Source organism: Aphis gossypii, chromosome 3 (genome assembly GCF_020184175.1).
Source record: "Aphis gossypii isolate Hap1 chromosome 3, ASM2018417v2, whole genome shotgun sequence".
NCBI lineage: Eukaryota > Metazoa > Arthropoda > Insecta > Hemiptera > Aphididae > Aphis > Aphis gossypii.
This window is the reverse complement of record NC_065532.1, coordinates 26,265,075-26,288,127: the sequence shown is the minus strand read 5'-3', so window position 1 is coordinate 26,288,127 and position 23,053 is coordinate 26,265,075. Positions and strand designations below refer to the sequence as shown.

The 23,053-nt window shown below is 27.4% G+C and overlaps 1 protein-coding gene across 5 annotated transcripts in view; it reads right to left on the bottom strand.

Moving 5' to 3' along the window:
• LOC114131356 (syntaxin-binding protein 5) overlaps positions 1-23,053 on the bottom strand; it is a 126,263-nt gene that overhangs the window by 49,712 nt on the left and 53,498 nt on the right. For all 5 annotated transcript variants that reach the window (XM_027996551.2, XM_027996559.2, XM_050202778.1 and 2 more), the window contains exons 3-4: positions 19,159-19,341; positions 18,379-18,513 (exon numbers count right to left, since the gene is read on the bottom strand). In XM_027996551.2, coding sequence (XP_027852352.2) covers positions 18,379-18,513; positions 19,159-19,341 — 318 coding nt within the window. The remainder of the gene's footprint in view (positions 1-18,378; positions 18,514-19,158; positions 19,342-23,053) is intronic.

Sequence of the window (23,053 nt, the reverse complement as noted above, 5' to 3'; positions counted from 1 at the left end):
CCAGTCCGCAAATACCTGGTTCAGGAGAGGGTCTAATACCGTAATATATAAATGAGCGACACGTTATTAACGACTGGAAAATAAATAATAAAATAAAAAATAAAAATAAAAACAATACACACACCTTCCCGCGTCACCGTTAATGAGGAATTTATATGGGGTATTGTATACATAGGCACTGTTCGTATATACATCATAATATATGACTTATAATATACTACACCCATGTAGGATCCCGGACGCTTGGGGATGGAAAAACGACGTTATTTCTACCACACCCTATTCATATATATATTATATATATTTACCTTCCCAGCTACCGGCAATCTCGAACGTTGCGGCCGTTTATTGAGATAAACCTTATGTATATACTTCTAAATATATTATTATTTAGGTAATAATTTATAATCCAACTTAAAAGCCCATTATTCGCATTATATGAACTATATACGTAATTATACGTTATACCTATTTGTAAAATAATATCATCGAACGATTGTAATCATTATATAGCCATATAATGTACAGTATACACTATACTATACACAGTAGATATTATATTAACTATGATGTAAATCTTTTGACTTTCTGATGATTTTATGAGAATTTTTTAATACAAGTACACAAAATTTGTAATATTTAAACTTTATATAGCGGTTTAACACGATAATCGGTTTTTCTTTTTATCAACTAAGATAACTAAAGCATATGTGCAATGTGCATACATTGTGGTTTCACTATGCAGTATTATATATTATTTTCCGACATATTTTATACGCTTTGCATAGTTTTTTTTACCATATTACATCATCTCGTTGCTTTAGAATGGTATTTATAAAAACTTTGTTGCGCGCATAAACTTTCGTCAAAGAAGAGTAAGTTGTTACTACCACTGTTATTGTCTATACCATTACTACCAAAAACTACTATATAGGTATTATTACTACGCAGCTTACAATTGTGGTATGCGAACGTTAAGAATTCGTTTAAAGCTCTCTCTCTATATATATATATATACTAGTGTTTGAAAAGTTTACGAGTAACAAAAACAACAGACCATTTTGTAGTTCATAAATCGTTTTTTTATTTATGTGTATGGTTAGTAAATCTATTGTCGGTTTTTGTAGCAAGGACTCGCATTAATAGTGATGGGACTACCGTGGATGCGGTCGAAGTGCAAACCTTATTCTGACAGCTTCGTAAAAGGGTGTGTTTAAGGAGGTCATATACTGTCAGTGATTATTTAAAACTGGCAACGCGAAAAAACAAATATTCGTTAACTTATAGACGCTTTTGCGCAGACGTTTATAAACGGTCTATACGCAGGTTCCGAGTGCAAAGAACAATACGATGTTCTATAATATATCACGTACATACAATGCGCGTTAATTCGAACGTTGTCACACGCCATTACTCGTTAGATACACGTATTTACGTCACTGTATTAAGGAAAACTGATACGACGAATAGTAATATACACATAATACACGTGATCCGAATAAATGATATACGGGACGCAATATTTAGAGTTATACTTTCTGAGGAGGACCGTTCAATAACACAGGGTTGGAAACGGTTGCCTGCCGCAGGCTATCTATGGATCGACGTGTTAGATCATAATAATATATTGATCCCCTATAATACATTAGATTTAGTCCATAGTCCATCGAATTGCTGTAATAATTCATTCTAATGTAAGTACGAGCTTCGTGATTTAGAGCTGTAAATGAACTGCTACAATTATAAGTGTGAGAAATAAACATACTCAAGTGATGCATACACATACAAAATACAAAACATTCTTTATAAAATTAGATAACAATATGGTAAATTACATGATATAATATTATGTCTGCAACAAATAGACATTTAAGAAAACCATGGTATTTTTACATGGACTCATTGTTATTATTTAATTTAATTTCTATTCCTATTGTTATTTAAAACAATTCTTAATACGTAGGAAATAGGAAAATTTAACAAAATCCCCATTGAACGTTCACCATCTATTATAAAGTACATGCCTACATCAAATCTGATTAGAGTATTTATTAATCAGTTCAAGAGTTGAGTGTAAATACAACGAGAAAAATGTTAAACGAAATTTATATTATACAGGTATAATAGGACAAGTATTATGCTTTTAAACGAGCACAAAGAAACGGTTGGTTCGTCCCGGATTAATTCTAGAGTATCACAACGTAATTGAATAAAAGGGAAACGTAGTTTTATTCGTTAAAAAACTCAAATTCTTTAACTCCGAATACATGTAATAAGCTTTTTAATTTTCAGAACTTTTTATAAAACATGTTTATTTCACAGTAATCACTAGTATTTAAGCCCTTTGGGTCTGCCAAAAACAATAATATGTTATTGTAATATAAGAATTTGAATCAATTATAGTATATTAATGCTAACATTTTTATTACAATTTTGACCTATCTAATATACTCGTATTGTATAGTGAGCTTCATATAATTAAAATTGTTCGCAAGGTGAAGGATGATATAACTATTCGAATTTTATGATAACAACAACTTTCCTAAGAAAGGAACATCAAGGGCGTTGGCCAAATTGCAGAATCTCTATCCTAAGAAGAGTAACAGGAGTATTTTATACGATGAAGTTTGAAGTATCGCATTTGGAGATAAAGTTAAGTACAGAGCACCTCCACGCGACAAAACTTTTGTACTGTTTCTATTTAATTTGTGTTTTACTTTAATAAATATCAGTTTTAATTTAATTGGTAGAAATCATACTATTAATTAAATATAATATATGAATTATGAACCACTAGTATTTTGCACGCTACATAAGTTTGAAATTAAATTCACTTCATAGTCATCCGGAATTTTTATTATAAAAAATGATTTGAGTTAGAAAATAATTTATATTTATATATATTTATTTAAGTTCGATAAAAAAAAAATGAAATATACAACGCTTGGTACCGATATAGTCAGCAGGTCATTTAAACCGTACAAGTTCGCGACACAATATTATTATTTTTATGGCGTAGGTATAATGGTGAAATGCTTCGTAAATAAATTGAAAACTAGCTGGTTTACCTACCTATAATAATAACAATAAAATATAATATTACGATATCGGTCATCGTTTGAATACCACCCACGGAGAATAAGGTTAGAAGGCGGGAAACGTGAAGACATGAAGTACAGTATTGTTGAGTACAATATATCTATAATGTAGACTTGGGCGGGTCTATCGCAAAGGAGGCATTACGCAAATACAAAATATTTTCGACTGACACTGCTTCTAAAAATCAGTAGGAATATCTACAAAACGCAGGATATGACCATATGAGTCTAATTATGTACATTTTTAACGCACGAAATTTTCAATCGAAATCTTATCACCCCAATTGATGACGTGTTGATGTGTTGCGATTAAACTGAGGTATAATTTTATTCGTCGATTTATAGTGAAATAAAAAATTACTCTGCACACGTATTTGCGGGTGGCAAACACGGGCGCTATATCGTAAGTTGTTTTCCTGAGGTAAACACGTGCTAGTCTCCGGTCGGCCACACAATTATTAAACTATTTATGTACATATACGAAATACCATCTAAAATACATACTTAACGTTAAACCGACGGCGGACCGTACTAAATGCGATTGATACTACTATAAGTGTGTAGTACAAGGCGATCCATTAAACGTAAAAACTCGTATATTCAGAAAACACTAAAGTTTTTGGAAAAAATTAGATTTTTTACTTTTTTGCTATTTTTTTAATATAATAATTTTTTATTTTTTTGAATGACCATATACATTTTTAATTTCATGTTCCAAAGAAATATTATGCTATTAAATAAAGAGTTAAAAATGTATGTTATAAAAAAAGTAGAAAAAATATATATTTTTAAAAAATGTTTTATAAAGACTTATAATAAGTAAAAAAATATATTTTCAAAAACGTCAATAGTTTTAGAAATAATATACATCTCACGTTAAATAAATCACTCGCTAATGTAGTTTTGATCATTAGAAACTGTTGAACACGACAAATATGTACTACACGTCTACACGTGTACAGACACTTCAAAGTTTACGTAACTACGTGTTTAATGACGAGCTATTGAGTTACCGCGAAACTGTTTGCGTATATAATTCATATAAATATTGTTAAATATTTACACAGCATATACTTACATGTATTATAATAATAGTATCATCTATCATTTGTTCATGATTTTACACGATGAATATTTATGAAGTTATAATGTCGCGAGACTGCATACTATTATTATTTATACGTCATGATAATAATGTACATAGATAGACTTTGATGAAGCCAAAACGAAAAAAAACAAAAAACGAGCGTATAGAAATGTCATGCACAATATGCATATCGAGTACAAACTTTTATTTAAAACATAGATAATAATAACAGTAAACAAACAATATTGCAGTATAATTTTGATTATGAGTTTCTTACTAAACGATTTAGGTGTTACGTTTGAATTGCACATGGTTGGACCATAAGCCATCACGGCAGACGTTTAAACAAGTAAAAATATGATAGCCCATTTGCTGTTTTAAATCGGTTATAAATTAAAAATAAAATCGAATAACGCTGCCGTTTACTATTATCAATCAGTTTTCCTTTTCAAAAGGAAGCCATATCGACCATATGTATATCTAATAATATACGACTATTCTGTTCTTCGTTATTTATTATTTATTATTAATAATAATAATTATTATTATTATTGTTATTTATTGACTTCAGTTCAGTTCTGAATTAGAATAGCAAAATGAATATTATTTATTATTTATTTTTTTTTGGGGGGGGGGGGGGGGAAATCATTCAGGAAAATTTAACTGAATAGAATACATAAGTTTTTTCAAATTTTAAATTAAGGCCTGTACTAATTTAATTTCTTTTTTTTTTCTTATTAAAATTTCTTAAAATTTCTTAAATTTATTAATTTTAACTTAGTTTAAGTATATATTTTTTTATCAATATACCTACCACATTTACGTAATATTATTCTTCATAAACATAAAACATTAGAAAATTGTGTCAAAAGATTATTATATTGGTGTTTTTTTAGTGAGAGAATAAAAATTAGTTATACTATTCTAAGTAATTAAACGATAAATTTATAATTTCTCTGATAATGTTAACATAACCTTTACATTTTTTCCTCATATAGTAGCACACTAGGAAATCACGATATTCAAATTATACATGAAAAAACATTAAACATTATTATTAGATTTTCATTAAGTAAGAGTTACATTTTGTTTTATGTTAAAACGTGTGAATATAATACCAATTTTAAATCCTCGTTTTACTGTTATCTTTTAAAGTGAAAAAGTATAGTTTTGATATTTTTAATTTAAAATGTTTAATATATAAAAGAACTAATTACCTAATTAACTTAAAAGAAGAAAGAAAAATATAATTAATTAACTAGCATTTTAACCACACTATAGAATGCAGTCATCTAGATAAAAATCAGTTGTTCAAATCTATAAAGTAAATATGTACCTTCATTGTACCTACTATAAAAATTTTAGAAGAATTAAAAATTCTATTTTGTGTATAAGATTTTTAATAGTTCCAATAGATGTACTAACAGTAACGATTTGAACTCGACTACGCAATATCAATTGATATCGTATTATAATACTCCTAATAATACTCTATAGTCAGTAATGATGGAATATCGAAATATTCCAATTTAAAACCGTGCATACTGCATATAAATGGCAAAATATAGTTCCTTATATAATCAAATAAATATCTGTTAATATATATTAATAACAAAAAAAGTTTGTATTAAATTGTGATAAGATCTTTCCATCCAATTATAGTTTTATAGAATCCACTTATTTTATCGCAAATACTGTGTAGATATTTTAAGCTTAAAAAGACGATACCGAATCTTATAAAATATTTCTACCATCGAAATTATACAACAACCTTTTACGACGATTTAGTATTTTCGGTTTGAGTGGTGACATCATAAAAACAATTATCATTTGGCGTACAAAGTTAACGAGTTTAAAAACGGAGCATAAATAGTCTTAACAATATGTAATAGTATCAAAGAGAAAAAAAATGAAAATTATTAATAATAATATACACTAATGACGATAACATAATATAATATTACAATGATATGAGTAAAAATAAACTGGTTTTAGTATGAAATTTCAGTAAAATTTTAAGAGCTTGTAAAAAGTACACTGCAATTGTAATTTTGCTAGTCATAAACTACATATTTGACGATAAAAACAACGATATGTATGAAGTATATCAGCGTTAAGTTTTTCCAAGTCGATAGATATAACTGCAGATTGAAAGAACAAAAATTATTAGAACAATAATATTAGTGTTATCATTGCTCATATGTAGAGCTAAAGAACTTAATTCCTATTTCTAACCAGATACCACTATATATTATATATTATACTACATACTATACATTAACCGGCTTGTTTTCGGGAAAAATTACACTGCAAATTTTGGTTAGAAAATTTAGGTTTTTCACCGATAAAAAAAAAAAAGTACAAGTATATTATAACACAACACTATAGTATTATAAACAGATTGTACATTTAATTATTTATAAGTTGTATCAACCAGAAATTTGTAAATAGGTAGAGTAAAAATTTAAATTTAGTTTTAACTTATTCATTGGCAATTCGAGTGTAGGTACTACATAACTATATACAAATTTAGCATTTTCATTTTTTTTTCTATATAATTTGGAATTTTTTATTTTTAATATACATATATAAACCTAAACATATTATACAGATGTACAAAAATATTTTATAAACTTTTAATTAAAACAAAATATTTAAAAACTAGTATAGAGTTATTAAATTTAAAATATTGTTTTTTATAGAGTTCACAGAAATAATTTATACAATTAATTCTACAATATATATATAATAATTATTATTCATTCATAGAAATCAGCACAGAAAAATAAATATTTATTACGAATTATGTTTACCTATGATTAAACAACATTTAATTAATTTTTATGAATTTTGTAAAAATAGGTCACTAATACAAAAATACCAACTAGTTATCTTATTGATTTTTTAATTAATTTAAAATATAACTTCAAAGATTTATAAGAAAGAAAAAATAATAATATATGTTTATCCAAATTATTGTTTATTATCATTATTTCTGTATTTATTTTATGTATCTGTTTTGTCATCGTATACACATATATGGCAAGTAAATGATAATAAAAAACCAAGAAGCACGAGGAAAACTTTGCATTTCTTACACAGCTAAGCATAGGTATCAAATTTTATGAGTTTCAATTATCCACTAAGTAACTTTATTTCACCTAGGTCTAAGATACCAATTCGAAAATATCACGTATCTTATAATGCACATACATGGAATCGTATCGAGTGCAATGAAATAAAGTTAATATTTCAGTTTAAATGTATAGTTGGTGAGAGGAGGAAGTCGAATGGTTGGTTAATGGTGTAGTTGTTTATAGTGTTGTTAGTTTTTAATAACACTATATCCAATAACTTTGTTATAGAACATAATAAATGTAGGATGTTGCAACTTATACTACTCTATTCTTGAATTATTAAAGGTTAGGTTAACATGTTTTGTACAGCATAATTACAACACCGATTCTTATTTTTGTGCTACACCAAAAGCCTGAAGAGTAAATACGGTATGTAAAACGTATTTTAGCGACCTATGTAATTTGTTTATCAAAGTCGTTGAAATATAACAGAGTACCTAAAGAATATAAAGCTTTCGATAACGAGAATATAAAGCTTCCAGTTATGTACAAAGAAATAACAGTTTTTAGAACCAAGTAAAAAGGTTTGATAGAAATATGGGGTATGAAAATAAAAATAAGATAAATATAAGAAAACTTTTAAAATGCCTGCATCTATTCGTTGAAAGAATAACAAAAAATGTTGAAATAGTGTACATATGAAAGAATATTAAATATACAAAACTTATCTAATACATTAAGTGTTAAAAATATAGTTTACCAAAAATAAAGTTTTAAATTTGTGGATGTACATAAATAAAGAACCTTATTCACACAGTAAATAAACGAAAATATTGCTTAATTTATTTATCTATTAACTTTGTTGGAACGTTTGATATATCTTATATTGACATAATATATTATGGTTTAAAAACGTGTAAATTAACAAATAAAAAAAAGAATTGAATATAAACTATGTTTTAAGGTTAGCAAAATAAAATATAAATTAAGTATATTAAACACCTAATATAGACTATAGTGTAAATAACTTATTATCATAAATCAACAATCAATTCAAAACAACTTATAACATAAATATTCTGCATAGAATTTTTGAAACAAACATAGAAAAACAGAAAACTATTAATTAATTAATTTTATTTTGTAAACCAATAAACATTAAAATAATAACTGTGTTCAGTATTTTAGTTAAAAATCATATGATTTTAATTTAAATTATTTCAAAAATGAATATAATAATATTATATGTTTTCAACTCGTAATAAGTAAATAAATAAAATAAAAAATTCCATACAAAAACAAATAAATTAAAATTCATATCAGTTTATTTAATTTGGCCACATAGGTAGAGCCATTATAGATTTTATTCATATTTGTTAACCCTAAATTTAATTACATCTATATTACTAATACATCTACATAAATATTATAGTGATTTCTAATACTTGTTTTAATATTACATTTATATCTAAAGTATAAATGTAATTGATAAATTTTAATACGTAGTTAACATTTCAATAACGAAATACTTCAGTAAACTTTGTTTATACATTTCTGAATATAACCTATCATTCTCATTTTCTAAAATAAATTTTACTCTAATATATCAAAATACATAAAAATTCAAGGACGTTTTAACGATTTACTAAGAATATTGGAATTAGTTTATAAACTAAATTTAACATTGCATAATAATTAACCACAGCAGCTTTACTAGTATCCGTAATATGTGACAATCTTTCAATTAATAGGTAGGGGCTATAATATGAAACGTTTAAAGCATTTACACTGGAAGTGTTTTTTGAAGCAAAAATAAAAAATAAGAGAAAGAATCGTTGTACAACCTTATAGCTTTTCCGCTGACACTCAGAATGTAAAATGTAATTTGTTAAGAGTGAAACATGAGTAGCTTCTAATATTTTTATGATTTTGAATTCAGAAAAAAATATAATCAGTTACAGTAGTTGAATGAAGTTTAAAAACATTTATAATTTGAACACCTTTCCCAAGAGAAATAGAACATAGCGAAAGATATACGGACAAAAAATTATTTTCGCAAATCAGTATATTGACTAATGAAAATATATTGACCATTCTCAAGGAAGGTTTATGACATTTTGACACTACTCATACGTAACTCTGGTTTGTAAATGTACTGAAGTATTTAGTTTGGATTCAATTTAAAATTCAGTTTTTATTGCTCAAAACTTGACACTTTTACATAGTATATGACTTTTTTGTGACCACATTGATGAACAAGAGCCAACGGTGGCCTAAAATTAATTTTAAGGTCTAAAATTGTACTATGCACATTTAACCAACACAGAGAATACAAAACCTAAATTCTGACGTAATACGAATACGGCATCAAAATCAGATTTAAATTTAATTTGGATCATAAACGTTGTTTACAAATCACAAAATAAATAATGAAATAGTATTTTATCTGCGATTGCTTACCGATATAAATCTATATCTATAAAAATAAATATTCCCTATTATATTCATTATGCTAGAGATAGAAAATGATTTATAATTTTTTTTTTCTTGTCAGAAATTCTGAAAATCTGTACCATAAGCGGGCAGGAGGGTAAAAACGCATTTAAACACAGTATTTTCTATTAATGTTTACGGAGCGGTTTCCTAACCTATTTAAAAGTATTAAATGTATACATATTTGTTTAAAAATTCCAAATCAATATATTATACAATAATATCTGTTTTTGTCTTGTTTTTAGAACTTTATATTTTGATTCCATACATTATATAAGTAAGCTTGTAAATATTATTTTGGTGCCCGTGATGAGTTTAGATGATTTTAATAATATTTAACATTATGAAACAAGTGTTTTATTATTATTATTGTTTAGTGTGATTATTTTAGTGCGTAAATGGGAATGTGTATCTGTAGGATATTATTCCTAAACATTTATATTTTTTGTGGGACTTTGATAGGTATTTGTATATATATTATATTTTAAAAGTTTTCATTTTTTAATAAAAAGTTAATGTGTACAAATTGGAGACCTTATTAACTTTGAAACACTATTTCGTATACTAATCAAACAGATTATTTATATGACTGTAAGTTATCATTGGAGGATAAAATTACTTTATTGTTTTCCTAGTTGGAAAAAAGGGTTGATAAGAGAAGTATGGTATAACATAGATAAAAAGAGCCATCGTTGCCAGTTGAGAAATACCAGTTGTATTGGATATCTACGTGGGAAATATATGGTTCAACACGGCCAATAAAAATGCATTATTTTAGATAAACTTTAATTAAACAAATAGGCAGAATTTTATTTTAAAAAAGACACCTTGGTACCACATATAGTAAAAATTTTAATGATATTTTCAGTTAATTTAAGATATTTTTAAAAATAGATTAGTAGAAAGGTTGTTGATCTGTATGATGCTAGGAGTTTGGGTTGTTTTTTATTTGTTTATAAGCATTTTTCCAATGATTAGAAAATAATTCAAGAAAAGAGGCGTTGAGTATATGAGTAGCATAAATAATTTTTACTAAAATTTTTTAAAAATTCTAGATGGGTGATAATGTGGTTATCAACAGTTTTTATTTAGTGGAGATTTTTTTTTATGTTAATGAACTCTGTTATGGATTTGGTAATTGTGTTTTATTATTATATTTGTTTATGGACTATCATAAATGCTAGGATTAAGAGTTTGAATCAGATGGTTAGATGGTTAAAGTACAAATATGGAGAATAAATACTATTTAAAATGGTTATTTAGGAGTATTAAGAATGAAGAGTTTCAAGCTAGCTGCAGTTGATTATATTGATGCGTCAAGTAAATTAATAGCTTCATCGATATTTTCAGGTGACTTAAGCCTAAGATATATCATTTTTGTACATTACACTTAGCCGAAGAGTAGCAAACTAAGAAGTAACTACCTATTAAACTATATATATATTAATAGATCATTCAAAAATTAAATGAAAACAATTTTTAAAATCACTTCAATGAAATTGATAAATAACGAGAATATTAAAGTTTTAACCTTTTGCATAGTTTTATTATAAGAGCATAATTAATTAGTTAATAAAACCTTAGTTAAATTTATGAATTGTATTAAGAACTAAAAATTTACTATAGTGTTATGTTTAAATGATTAAATCAAATCAAAGTATACTGAAGGGATTTTTTAGTAAATAGAGAAAAAACGTTTTATAGAATGAAAAACTATATACCAGATTTATCTTAAATAAAACGTGAAGTATCCTTTCATAAAAATAAATATATCTGTTCAGTTTAACACTCATATACATTAAAGTAATGAGTTAAGTAATATCAACACTGTCGTTACTATTATCAAAAGTAGCTAGAGTTCTAAACTCATCTTCGTCGTTTTTTAGGACAAGAACTGTTCGTATTCGTAATCTATATCGGTCATTTTATGTGAGACGAAAAATCGAAATCTATTAAATCCATTCACACAGTGCATGAAATAGTCATCTCTCCCAATGTTTTGTCGGCAATCGTAATGACAAACAAAGAACATAAACTGAAATGACGAAACCTCGACACAATAATAATAATAAAAAAAAAATAATACCGTTTTTTTTACTAAAATAGAGACGGTGAGCAATGTTGGAGGGTGTGTAAAAGAGAGAAAATAGGTAGTGAGAAAGAGAAAAGGACAAAAACTGTATGTCCATAAAGAAAACCTCTTTTTCAGGAAAAATATACTACTGAGGGGTAAAAAAAATAAATAAATGGAAGTCCATCCCCAAGCACAAAACAACCGTATGGTTTCTTTTTTCTTTTATATATTTTTTTATTTTTTTTTTCACATACATGACAGAATAAATAATGAAATCCATCCGTCCTGCTGTGTTATCAAACCATCATTTTTTACACAAGTTTGGAACGAAGAAAAAGTAAGAAACGTAGTTTCGAAGGAATGCAGCCTGCGGAGTACGAGTGATCATTGCAGATGGGAATGAGTAGTTGGGTGAAAGACAAATGGCATCATAAACATATTCACACTACGAATGACATCACAACGGTGTGCCCTATATGTAGGGTGAGCCTCCTACCCATAAGTATTTATAAATAATATGTTGCGAAAAATACACGGATGAGGTGTCAACACACTGGCAGTTTGCACACATACCATACTTGAGATAAAAATTTTCAACTTCAAGTTTTATTTATTTATTATTTTTATTATGATTATTACTTATAAGTAGGTAATACTATTGATGCTAATGATGGGATATATGTAAAATTAAACCTTTTAAATTGCTTTTAATTTTTAAAATACAGAAATGCTATACCAATCAGTATCTATTATACTTATTATCCAAGTACATAAAAAAAATTCTTGTTATACAAAAAATGTACGTGTCTGTGCTATTGTTTAACTAATTTAATTTCGAGAGTTAAATATAGCTATGAGCAACATCATAATGTTATACCAAACGTTCAAAAAGTTTAGAAACTAGATAACGGCATTACACGTATTATCGATACTGAATAATTGAATAAGTACAACATATGAATAAATTGTAACCATGTGTACATCAAACATTCACAGTAAATATAAATAATATTGCTAGTGAAATACAACTATACTTTTAAATTGGTCAATGTTATAGGTACTTTATCCAAGTAAAAACTATAACATATCATATTCACGGAAAGCGAACTGCGACAAAAGTATTTTAAAAAAACATTCCTGATTTTGACGAGTGTCTCGAAAATAATATAAAAATTAAATAATGTTAACAACTTAAAAATAAGCTTTTAACAGAACGGACAAAATTTTAAATAATAGTAGGTAGATTTAGTTATCTCTCAATAAACATTATTATCCTCGGGAACCGACTGAATCACAAGACTTATTCTTTAAAGATATATTTTATTATAATTTTATACTGTACAGTACATAGTATTATTACAAAATTAGTTAAAATTACAAGTAATTATTTTAATATAAAAATTATTTTTAATTAAATTTTAATAAAAAAAAAAAAAAATAATCTTTTCATTTCAGAAACATTGAAATGTAAAAAAAAAATTTTACTGTTTGAAGTTGTCGCGATATTCTATTATTGTCTCTAGACCGTCAAAACTAAAATGATAATTAAAATCATCAATGTGTATGTACATTGTACGTATATGTGTCTATTTATTTAGTTGAAAATTTTTTTAACTATGCTTGATAAAACTGTTAACCTAAAGGCAAATAATTTAATGATTTTAAAAAATGTGAAGAAAAAAACACATTTTTTGTCGTCAATTTTTGAAACATATGAAATATTATATAATATATATACTATAGATATTACCAGTCTTATCGTTTATCTATTTAAAATAGTTCAGCCATAATACTAGACCACATTTTATCAGTTAAAACAATCGTACGAGTGAATAAGAAAATAATCGATATCTACAAGTATATTGTTACAGAAATATAAATTTTGACCTTGTCTTTTTATCGAAATATATACGATTACAATTTTTTCTTAATATATACTTTCAAATAATATGAAATTGTATACATAATAGATGTAGATAAACAAATAAACAGATAATAATGATTTATAGAATGTGTGAACAGCTATTATATAATATTTGAATTATTATTATTATTGTTTGTTAACGTATTCGTTTCGATTTATTTGTCGGAAGACTTATTGCAACTGACTACATAATCAGAGAAATGGAAAAAAAATAAGAGTGAAGGACATATCTCATTGGCCTTTTTGTGGCAAAGACGGTCGATCGTTTCGGCCATATATATATACATATATACGGTCCTCTACTCGGGAGATAAAAAAACAACGGGCAATCCGGTCTCGCGGGATGACTCGGGACGAAATTAGGTTGCAAAAGTCATCTTGCCGGGGACAATAATGCACATAACGGCAGCTTCACAATAACACTTTTCCGGTGGTGCTGGTTATCTTTGAGATGATACATCTGTGCTCTAATGCAGAATAACTTCTGTATCGCGATTGTGAGAGATTTTATAGCGTCGTATACTCTAAATAATAATATTCGTTATTTCAATCTGACATATTCGTATCCCACTTCAAGTAGTAAGGTACTTGAGTCAACAACGTGCTAGTATTGTACAATTTTATGTAAAAAAATAAAAATAAAAACATAGTTTCGACCAAAATTATTAAAAATGAAGTTAAAATTGTTTTAATTGACTTTGTTTGTTTTTCTTGGCTCATTAATGGTTTTTAGTTTTTTTTAATAACCCAACTACATTTATTTTACACTATTGTTTGAAAAAATTATATTTGAATAACCCTGTAAAATCCTCGTTATAAACATAATGTTGGAATTTAAAATACCAAAATTAAAATATAAAATTCTTACAAGATATAATATATATTATATTCGGTCAAATTATTTAGCTTTTGTTCACGTTGTTCACAAGAGAAGGTATAAAGACCTAGAATTACATTCTTAGAATTCGTAGCCTAGAGTAAAACGTCTCCAAAAGATCAGTAAAAGGTACTCGTTTGTAATTCATTTTCAACAACAGACAACATAATTAAATTTCGAATAATAGGTATTGAAATTTAAATGGCATTATAAACAAAACTATTAGTCGTTCGGTTTCAACTGTTACTCTCTACAAAATACTTCATTTGAATCTATTTTTTTAAATTTTTTGTAAAATTTAATCATTAGATAAAAATATCTAATAATTATGCGTAAACCTATATAATATTCTATAATTTTACTTTTCATTATTTCTTCCTACCACACCATCGATACAACTACCAAACACGATAAGAAACAAGCTCAATGAAATATCTATAAATTATAGAAATTTAATTATACAAGTTAGTAAAAGCGTTGCCGTTGGGTTCGTGTATATATTCTCTGTATAATTAAATACATTTATAATATGTATATTGTATATTGTATATAGTTGTTGATAAGAGTGCTATCAAAATACTATCGTCGTGCCCACAAACACTAACTTGCATATTGTATATGATATAATGTTGTGTGTCTTAGAATGAGCTTAACGAGAGATAAATAGAAGAGAAGGGTAATATATTATATATTATGATCCAATAGGAAAATTATTAATTGGCTAACGCGATACGAACAATAATGAAGATTGATGTGGGAGTGACGTTACACGATGAAAAAATAATATAACTGATCCCGTCAACCGGAGATTTTTAAGGTGGTAACTGATGGACGCGCGTTGTACAGTGGAACTAGTGCAGGAGGGTGAGGACGCGGCAATGCACGGGAAATGGGTTTAATGAATTACGACTTTAATTATATGAACAATAATGCCCTTGCTATACTACTACTACCCCCAGAGTCGGAGAGAGACTTGAATAGTTTTGAAATAACTCGATTCCATGTACCAGTAACTATATATATATATATTACAATACGATGATAAATAACCCAGATAGCAGATTTTCTTGATAAGCCTCTTAATGCTTTTGACTTGACTATAGGATCATAATAATAATACATTAGAAGGAAAATTAATAGAAACAGGTTTATACTCGCACTTTGTTTGCAAACACAATCAATCGTGGAAAAAATACATTAATATTTTATTAATTATACAACAAATTCCTGACACACAGTGGCGTAGACATTATTTCTGAAAGGGGGCAGGATTAAAAATAGAAAACGACATAGCTAAATAAGAGGGGGAAATTAGAAAATCCCCCACCCTCTCAATCTCAAAACTTTTTACTTAAGTAGTAAAATATTTAACAAGAAGAAACAATAAATATAATTTTAATTGATTCAAAATTCACATCAAACACAATAAGATAGTTATAAGCTATATGAATTATAATAAAGTATGATTATAATAATCATTGTCGTCATCGACCAATTCGACCAAATAAACATTACTTGCTATAAATAAACCAAAATAAAATAATAATGAAATTCAGTTTTGACAAAATTGTTAAAATTCAATAGCTCAATCTATAATATAACAAAATATTACATTAAAGTTCATAGGGCATACTAAATATTCTAAGCAAAAACAAAAAATATTAATACCAATGGGAGGGATCTGACCCCCACGTCCCCCTTGTATACGCCACTGGTACTAAAATAGCTTTTTTAAAACAATTTAAATACTGTTTTTGTTTTGTTTTTGTGGGGGGGAGTATCAACCATTCCTAAAATAAATTCAATAATAATACGTACATTAGTAGGTAATTATTTTTTCAAAATAATATTTTAAGACCGGTAAAGAAAAAATCATATTAACCTTAGGAAATTCAATTTTCGTATGGCGGTACTGATGTAACTATATTAGTATTTAGGGAGGACAACAAATATTGAAATTAGAGTTACAAATCGTCAGAAATGAAATAACAGTTGATAGATATTGTTTAACTTATATATTTATTATTTACTGAGATGGTACTGGGGTAATGGAACTTAAATAATAAGTTCGAGCATGCTTGTATACTGCAGTATACGAAAAACATTTAATAATCCTACTGTGAAAAAAAAGTTTCTGTAATTTCTACACTATTGATTAGTAATTACCAATTTCAATACACAATAATCGAAATAGCTTTGTGAATATGGCTCCAAGTCTCACTGGTCATATTTATTATTATGTACTCATAATTTATTTATATATTCAACATAAAAACGGCTCAAGTCCCAGAATTACTGTCATATTATTATATTATGTCGTATGTAACATTGTAACATAAACTGTCGACTGCATCGCTAGGGAATAAGAATAAAGTATTAACTTTTACGATCAGGCTATACAAAAAAAAAACTGTAAACGGGTTTACGATTCAATGGTGAAATTATATAGAAACCTATTTTTAAAAAAAATACTTATCATTTAGAAAAATTGCTATTATCACGTATGTTTTTCTAGTCGATAACTCAACCATTTTTTTTTTTTAGTCTCGTCAAACACCGCTGGCCTCATTAAATCTTCTACATTTTAATACACTCACCGAAAAATATATAGTTCAATGCGTATTAAATTTCTCGTTTTTCAGTTATTATAGCCATCGACGTCGATATTACTTCGATCTAATATATTTTATCATATTCTATCCACACAAACATAGACACAAACATGCACACAAACCCAAATAAATATAGAATATTTAGTGACTATCGTACATTTCGCTATTCCATTGAATATGATGTGTACTACAGGTACGCGTTATGACAATATGTTTCGTAAGTCGTCAACATTTTATAGTGTTAACCACAAAAATAAAAAAAATAGCTACACTATTCTCTTTGCTATAAAATTGTAATAAACACTTACACACACCTCTATACTGCGAAATGTTAAAAAAAAAAATAATAAAATACTCGTTCTCCTCGTTGACAAACAATTTTAAAGTTGATATTTCTCCACACAAAAGACGCGAACAAAGAGGGAAATTCTTTAATAACCGTTCATCAAAATGTGCTTATTACAGTTCACTAGAGCGCTAACTAGAAACAACTACTAATTCCGTACATACCAAAGGTAACTTGCCATATCTACATATATATGTGTATCATTAAAATATCCTAACCTTACGTTATATATGCAAGGAGAACATGGCAAACTTTAATATCCAGATGCACACACATACACACATGTATATAATATGTATATAAATTATGTATGTGTATGTAGACAAAGTTTCAGCTTATACAGCAATAATACGTCTTTTGAGAGTCTACATGACACATCTTAGACAAGTAAATGCATATTCTCTTAACTGGCATGTGTGTACGTAGCAATATCAGTAACAGTAGAAAAGCTCTAATGGACATTTAAGTGTTGTACAGAAATTCAATGTTAAGCACAATTTATTGTATCACTGGTATATTTCGAGGGTATTTATTAAAAGTAGTAGTAGTAGTAGTAGTATGAAATAATATACGTATATATTTCATTGACAATATTGTTATTATTATTTATGATTATTTACAGAGTAATGTAGTAATGGATTGTAGTAATGGAAACACCGCCACTAGGTATCCAGCGGCGATCAGGGCGCCGTTACAAATATAAAAATTTACGTATCGCCGACAAGGTTTGAAGCTAACTACAGCAATGGTATTTTGGAATAATACTTCATATAAATATTGTTGTACTTACACTTCAATAGCTTTATTCCAGTTTATTATGTAACCAGAAAGGGTAAACGTCTCGACGTTGACGAAATGTACATTGCCCCTTTCCGAACCCACGTAGAGCCACTTGCTGCGAAGTGGAAGGTGTATAACTGTAATTCTAAAAAAAAAAAAAATAAGATCTTACATAGTGTATTTAGTATTTACATGAAATAACACAATTGGAATCGATTTTGACCGTATATAAATAAAATCACAATTTCGTATGTAATATATAGCGTTGTGTCCTTTATATATTATGTGGATATTTTATTATAACTTCTTGGACTGAATTTAGTTTATGATTTGATATACTGCAGTAATTACCATTTTGAAGACAAAATAAAAATACATTATTTTTATTGTGACCTATTTAGAAATGGAAATAGATGACAATAAGAACAATATACTTTATTGATATTTACATAATAAAGTTTAGTTTTATACTTCCAAAGTGGTATTTACCAATGAAACACTATATAAATAATCGTTGACTAGATTTTAGATTTCTAAAAATAGATTTCAATAAATTCAACTTATGTATAATAACTTTTTATAAAACTGTTTTTCAAGAACATACAATATCAATTAATTTAAACAGAGACATAATCATAAAATTAATTTAAAAATTTAATATGGCTAACGATTAATTGAAAAAATAAAAGTAGGTAGTACAAGAAGTAAATATTATGTATACTGTCATTGATTTATAGACAAAAAATGATGTAGTAAAATTAGTTTTTAGATCTTATAATGTATTCCTTACCTTTCTCTTTGAAATTTTAAACTGTGAACAACGTCAGCTCTTTTTTGTCTGAAATTCCATAGGTGTAAACTATCGTCAGCGGTTACCGTGATTAACGCTCCTTCGTTCATTAAAAACTCCACTTGAACAACGGCCGCTTCTAATTCGTGTCTAACCTGTGCATCGACTCCAGGCCTTCCAATTCTGAATAATATTCTCATTAAGGAAAATAGTAGGTGTGTTTAATAAGAACAATAGAAGTACAGCAAAAATATAATGATAACAATTAATATAGTAGCAGAATATATTTAAATAAATCAATGCTACATAATTATTCACGGTGAATTTCCAAAAAATATTCTAAGAATTAATTTTTAACTCCAAGCACAACATAATATTATATAAATAAAATGTTTGACAAATAAACAGTTCCGTTTTAATAAATTCCATTAGATTATTTATTGCTATAAAATAGCTAAATGGACAAAATTGTATAATACAACAAATACATGCATTTTGAATAATAAACTTTGGATGTCAAACGACTGAAGATGGAATATCTACCTGATTAATTCATACACGTTACCACGTGAATTTATAAATTCCCCGTTAGATGTATACAATAGTAAGTTGGTTAGAGTAGAATATTATAATAATCATGTCAAGCGCGATGAATAAACTAGACTAATAATTGTACAAATATTTTAAATCTACTTGCATCTTACGACAACTTATTGTCATAAATATTTCTTATAAATAATAAAATATAGAAGTATCATTGTTGTTAAATACATTAAACACGGAGAGTGCCGAGTGAGTAGGTATATAATGAATTCATGCACTCAAAGTATGCATTACATCGGTTTACGCGATTATTCAAAATATTATACGTACATTTTTTTTTTGTTCTAGCACTACAATATATGTGAAAGAACTTATATGCACATATATAGCATATTGTAAATTCTTCCGGTATTTTTCCATTAAAATAGTGAGCATCTAGTGTCGGAAACATTTAAATTCAAAGCGTTCGTTTTTTCGTTCGCACGCCACACACACTATATATATTGTACCTATATATATACAGTGGAATATAATATATGGACCACATCAGAGTGGCGTAGGAGGGAGAAAAAATATCAGCGATAAGTGTGTGTTTGCATGTGAGGGTAGCGAGGGTGTGGGTGGGACTGAGTATAATATTAAATAGAAACTTCTCAGCAAGCGTCTCTTCTAATGGATTCGCTTCTAAAAGAAATCGCTTCTCATCCCGTGGGCTACATAATATAGTGGCCATATTGCAGGTTGATATTACCGACGATGATAATATAATTGTAAATAGTATTGTAAAATACGCATCGTATCACAATATACTAAACGCGGTCAAGGAATCATCCGGCTGTCGAGTTACCATGATAATATAAATATCGTTATCATATTATAAATCTAACATGTGTATATATATTTATTATACGATATTATATATCGTGGCGTATACGCTATATAAATACATATAATATATTAATGTACCAGTCACACGTTCTATTAACACCACACGTCTTCTCTGCACTAAACAAATCATGTGCAATTGTATCCATGTAGGATTTCCTCATGAATTTTTTATATTTATTATTACATAGGTATTCGAACCGCACCCATAAATACCTAATTTCCTCACAAATTATGGTACAATCGACGACTCAGCGGCTACAGTGACCAGTGAAATATAACTACCACAAACACGTTTATCGATTCCGAAATCCGACGAATAGATACTGGGGAAAATTAAACTAGTAACGTGAAAATCTAAAAATCAACGTGTTTGTTATATCGGATACCTAGTTAATCATAGTCGACTAGATACTTAATTTTTATTCATGCATTATTAATCAATAATATATTTTGACTATATTTTGTTATTTGAATCATGTTTTGTGATGATAGCTTCGTTTTCACATCTATAATTGCAGCATTTAATATTACACGTGACTTGATTCACTTGCGCGATGGACTTTCCGGTTCAAGCAGAAACTAACTCCTAAAGTCATTGCGAGCGTGAACGATATCGGATACAGATGTGTATTTTTATATAATGTTCAGTACTTATGTCCTAGAGACTATATATACAGCAGCTGCGTTTCACCATTTCATTTTATACCGAATACCTACAACACTACAGCGGTTAATAAAACACTATAATAACGTCGTTAAAACGAATTACACGTGTACAGCACATACGTGGACTACACACTACGCTGCTGCTGTACACAACTGGGGAATTTACATGGGCTTATGTCATGACTGTGGGGTTTTTTAATTTTATTTTGGAATCCAGATTATATACTCTTTTGTTTGTTTAACGAGCAATAAATATTAGTGAGCTACTCGCTGCTCGATACCTATCCGACGCGATCTACCGCATACCACTGGACCAGGAATGGTCGAGATGATTTTCCATCATCATCGATCCCTAACCGTCTCTCCTGTTTAATAAATGCAGTTGGTTGGCAAAATATCACTATAACTGCTACCAAATATCATCATCTTACATAGTACAATGTTGAAATAATATCATATTATTATATAGCACGGTACAATGGTAATACATGTCGCATCTTTGGAGCATTGTGGTTCAATATTAAATTACACACAATCATCGATCCATTCGTCACATTTGACGTCTTGTTATTTAACATATATAGGTAATATGTTACGTGTCTATATTGGAATGTGGTTGACTTAATCGTGTTTATAACAAAGAGAAGATGAGGAAATACGTAAAACTCCAATAGATCCTATACATACGAAACCTACGATTTTAATTTTACAATTATACATAAAGGTAGTAGGTACTGTATATTATTATTGAGTTCACTACTGTTGACCTAATGTTGCCAAAGTGTAAAGCTTATGGCAAATGAAATAATTCTATACATTTTTACCAATAGAGTTATCACTAATAGTTTTCATAGTTAGGTATAAATATAATAGACCAAACGGTCTGTAGTGCAAAGTTATATTCTCACTGCTAGGTAAAAAAGAATAACATAGATATAAAAACATGTTACGATATTATACTAAAACCAGATGCATATGTCTAATCTAAATAATATGAAAATAGTCAACTGATTGTTTTCCATGTTAATTATAAACTTAAAACATACGACCTACTAACCATTTAATAACGTCCAAGTAACATTTACAAACCAAACAATATAATAAATAGGTACCTAAATTACAATAATATCATCATTCGATATAATTATAATAACTGTAATAGTTATAATAATGATGTATTTTTGTATTCATTTATATTAATCAATTGTAATATTTAATACAGCAATAGACATAACAACGTCGTCGAAGCGTAAAATTAATAATAAAAATAAAATAGCTTATATATGATTTTTTCCTACAAACGTCAATTTTATTTTTAGCTATTAATAATTTAAAATTATTACAAAGATAATACAATGTATTGTTGAATATACAACTTAGTTTTATAATAAATTTGGTACTTTAAGTATAACTATGTATATTAGAATTTTTTTATCTTTTTTATTCCGTTTATAGACCCATAAGGAATACATTGACGGATTAACATTTAAAAAGTATGTTTTTAAGTTACATTAAATTATTAATCCACTTAAATAAGCAACAATTACTACAAACTTTAAAATGATACTTAATTAAAAATTCATAAATTCAAAGTTGAATATATATATATATTTTTTTTAATACACTGATGAAAAACGATATTTTTTTAAATAAATAATTCTAAAGATTTAATTAATATAAAACTTAAATTCATAAAAAAGTTTTATAAATATTTGATAACTTAAAATATTTCAAATATAAAATATATATTTGCATATTTTGTATGATTCCAAAATAATAATTAAATAAGTCTACAACA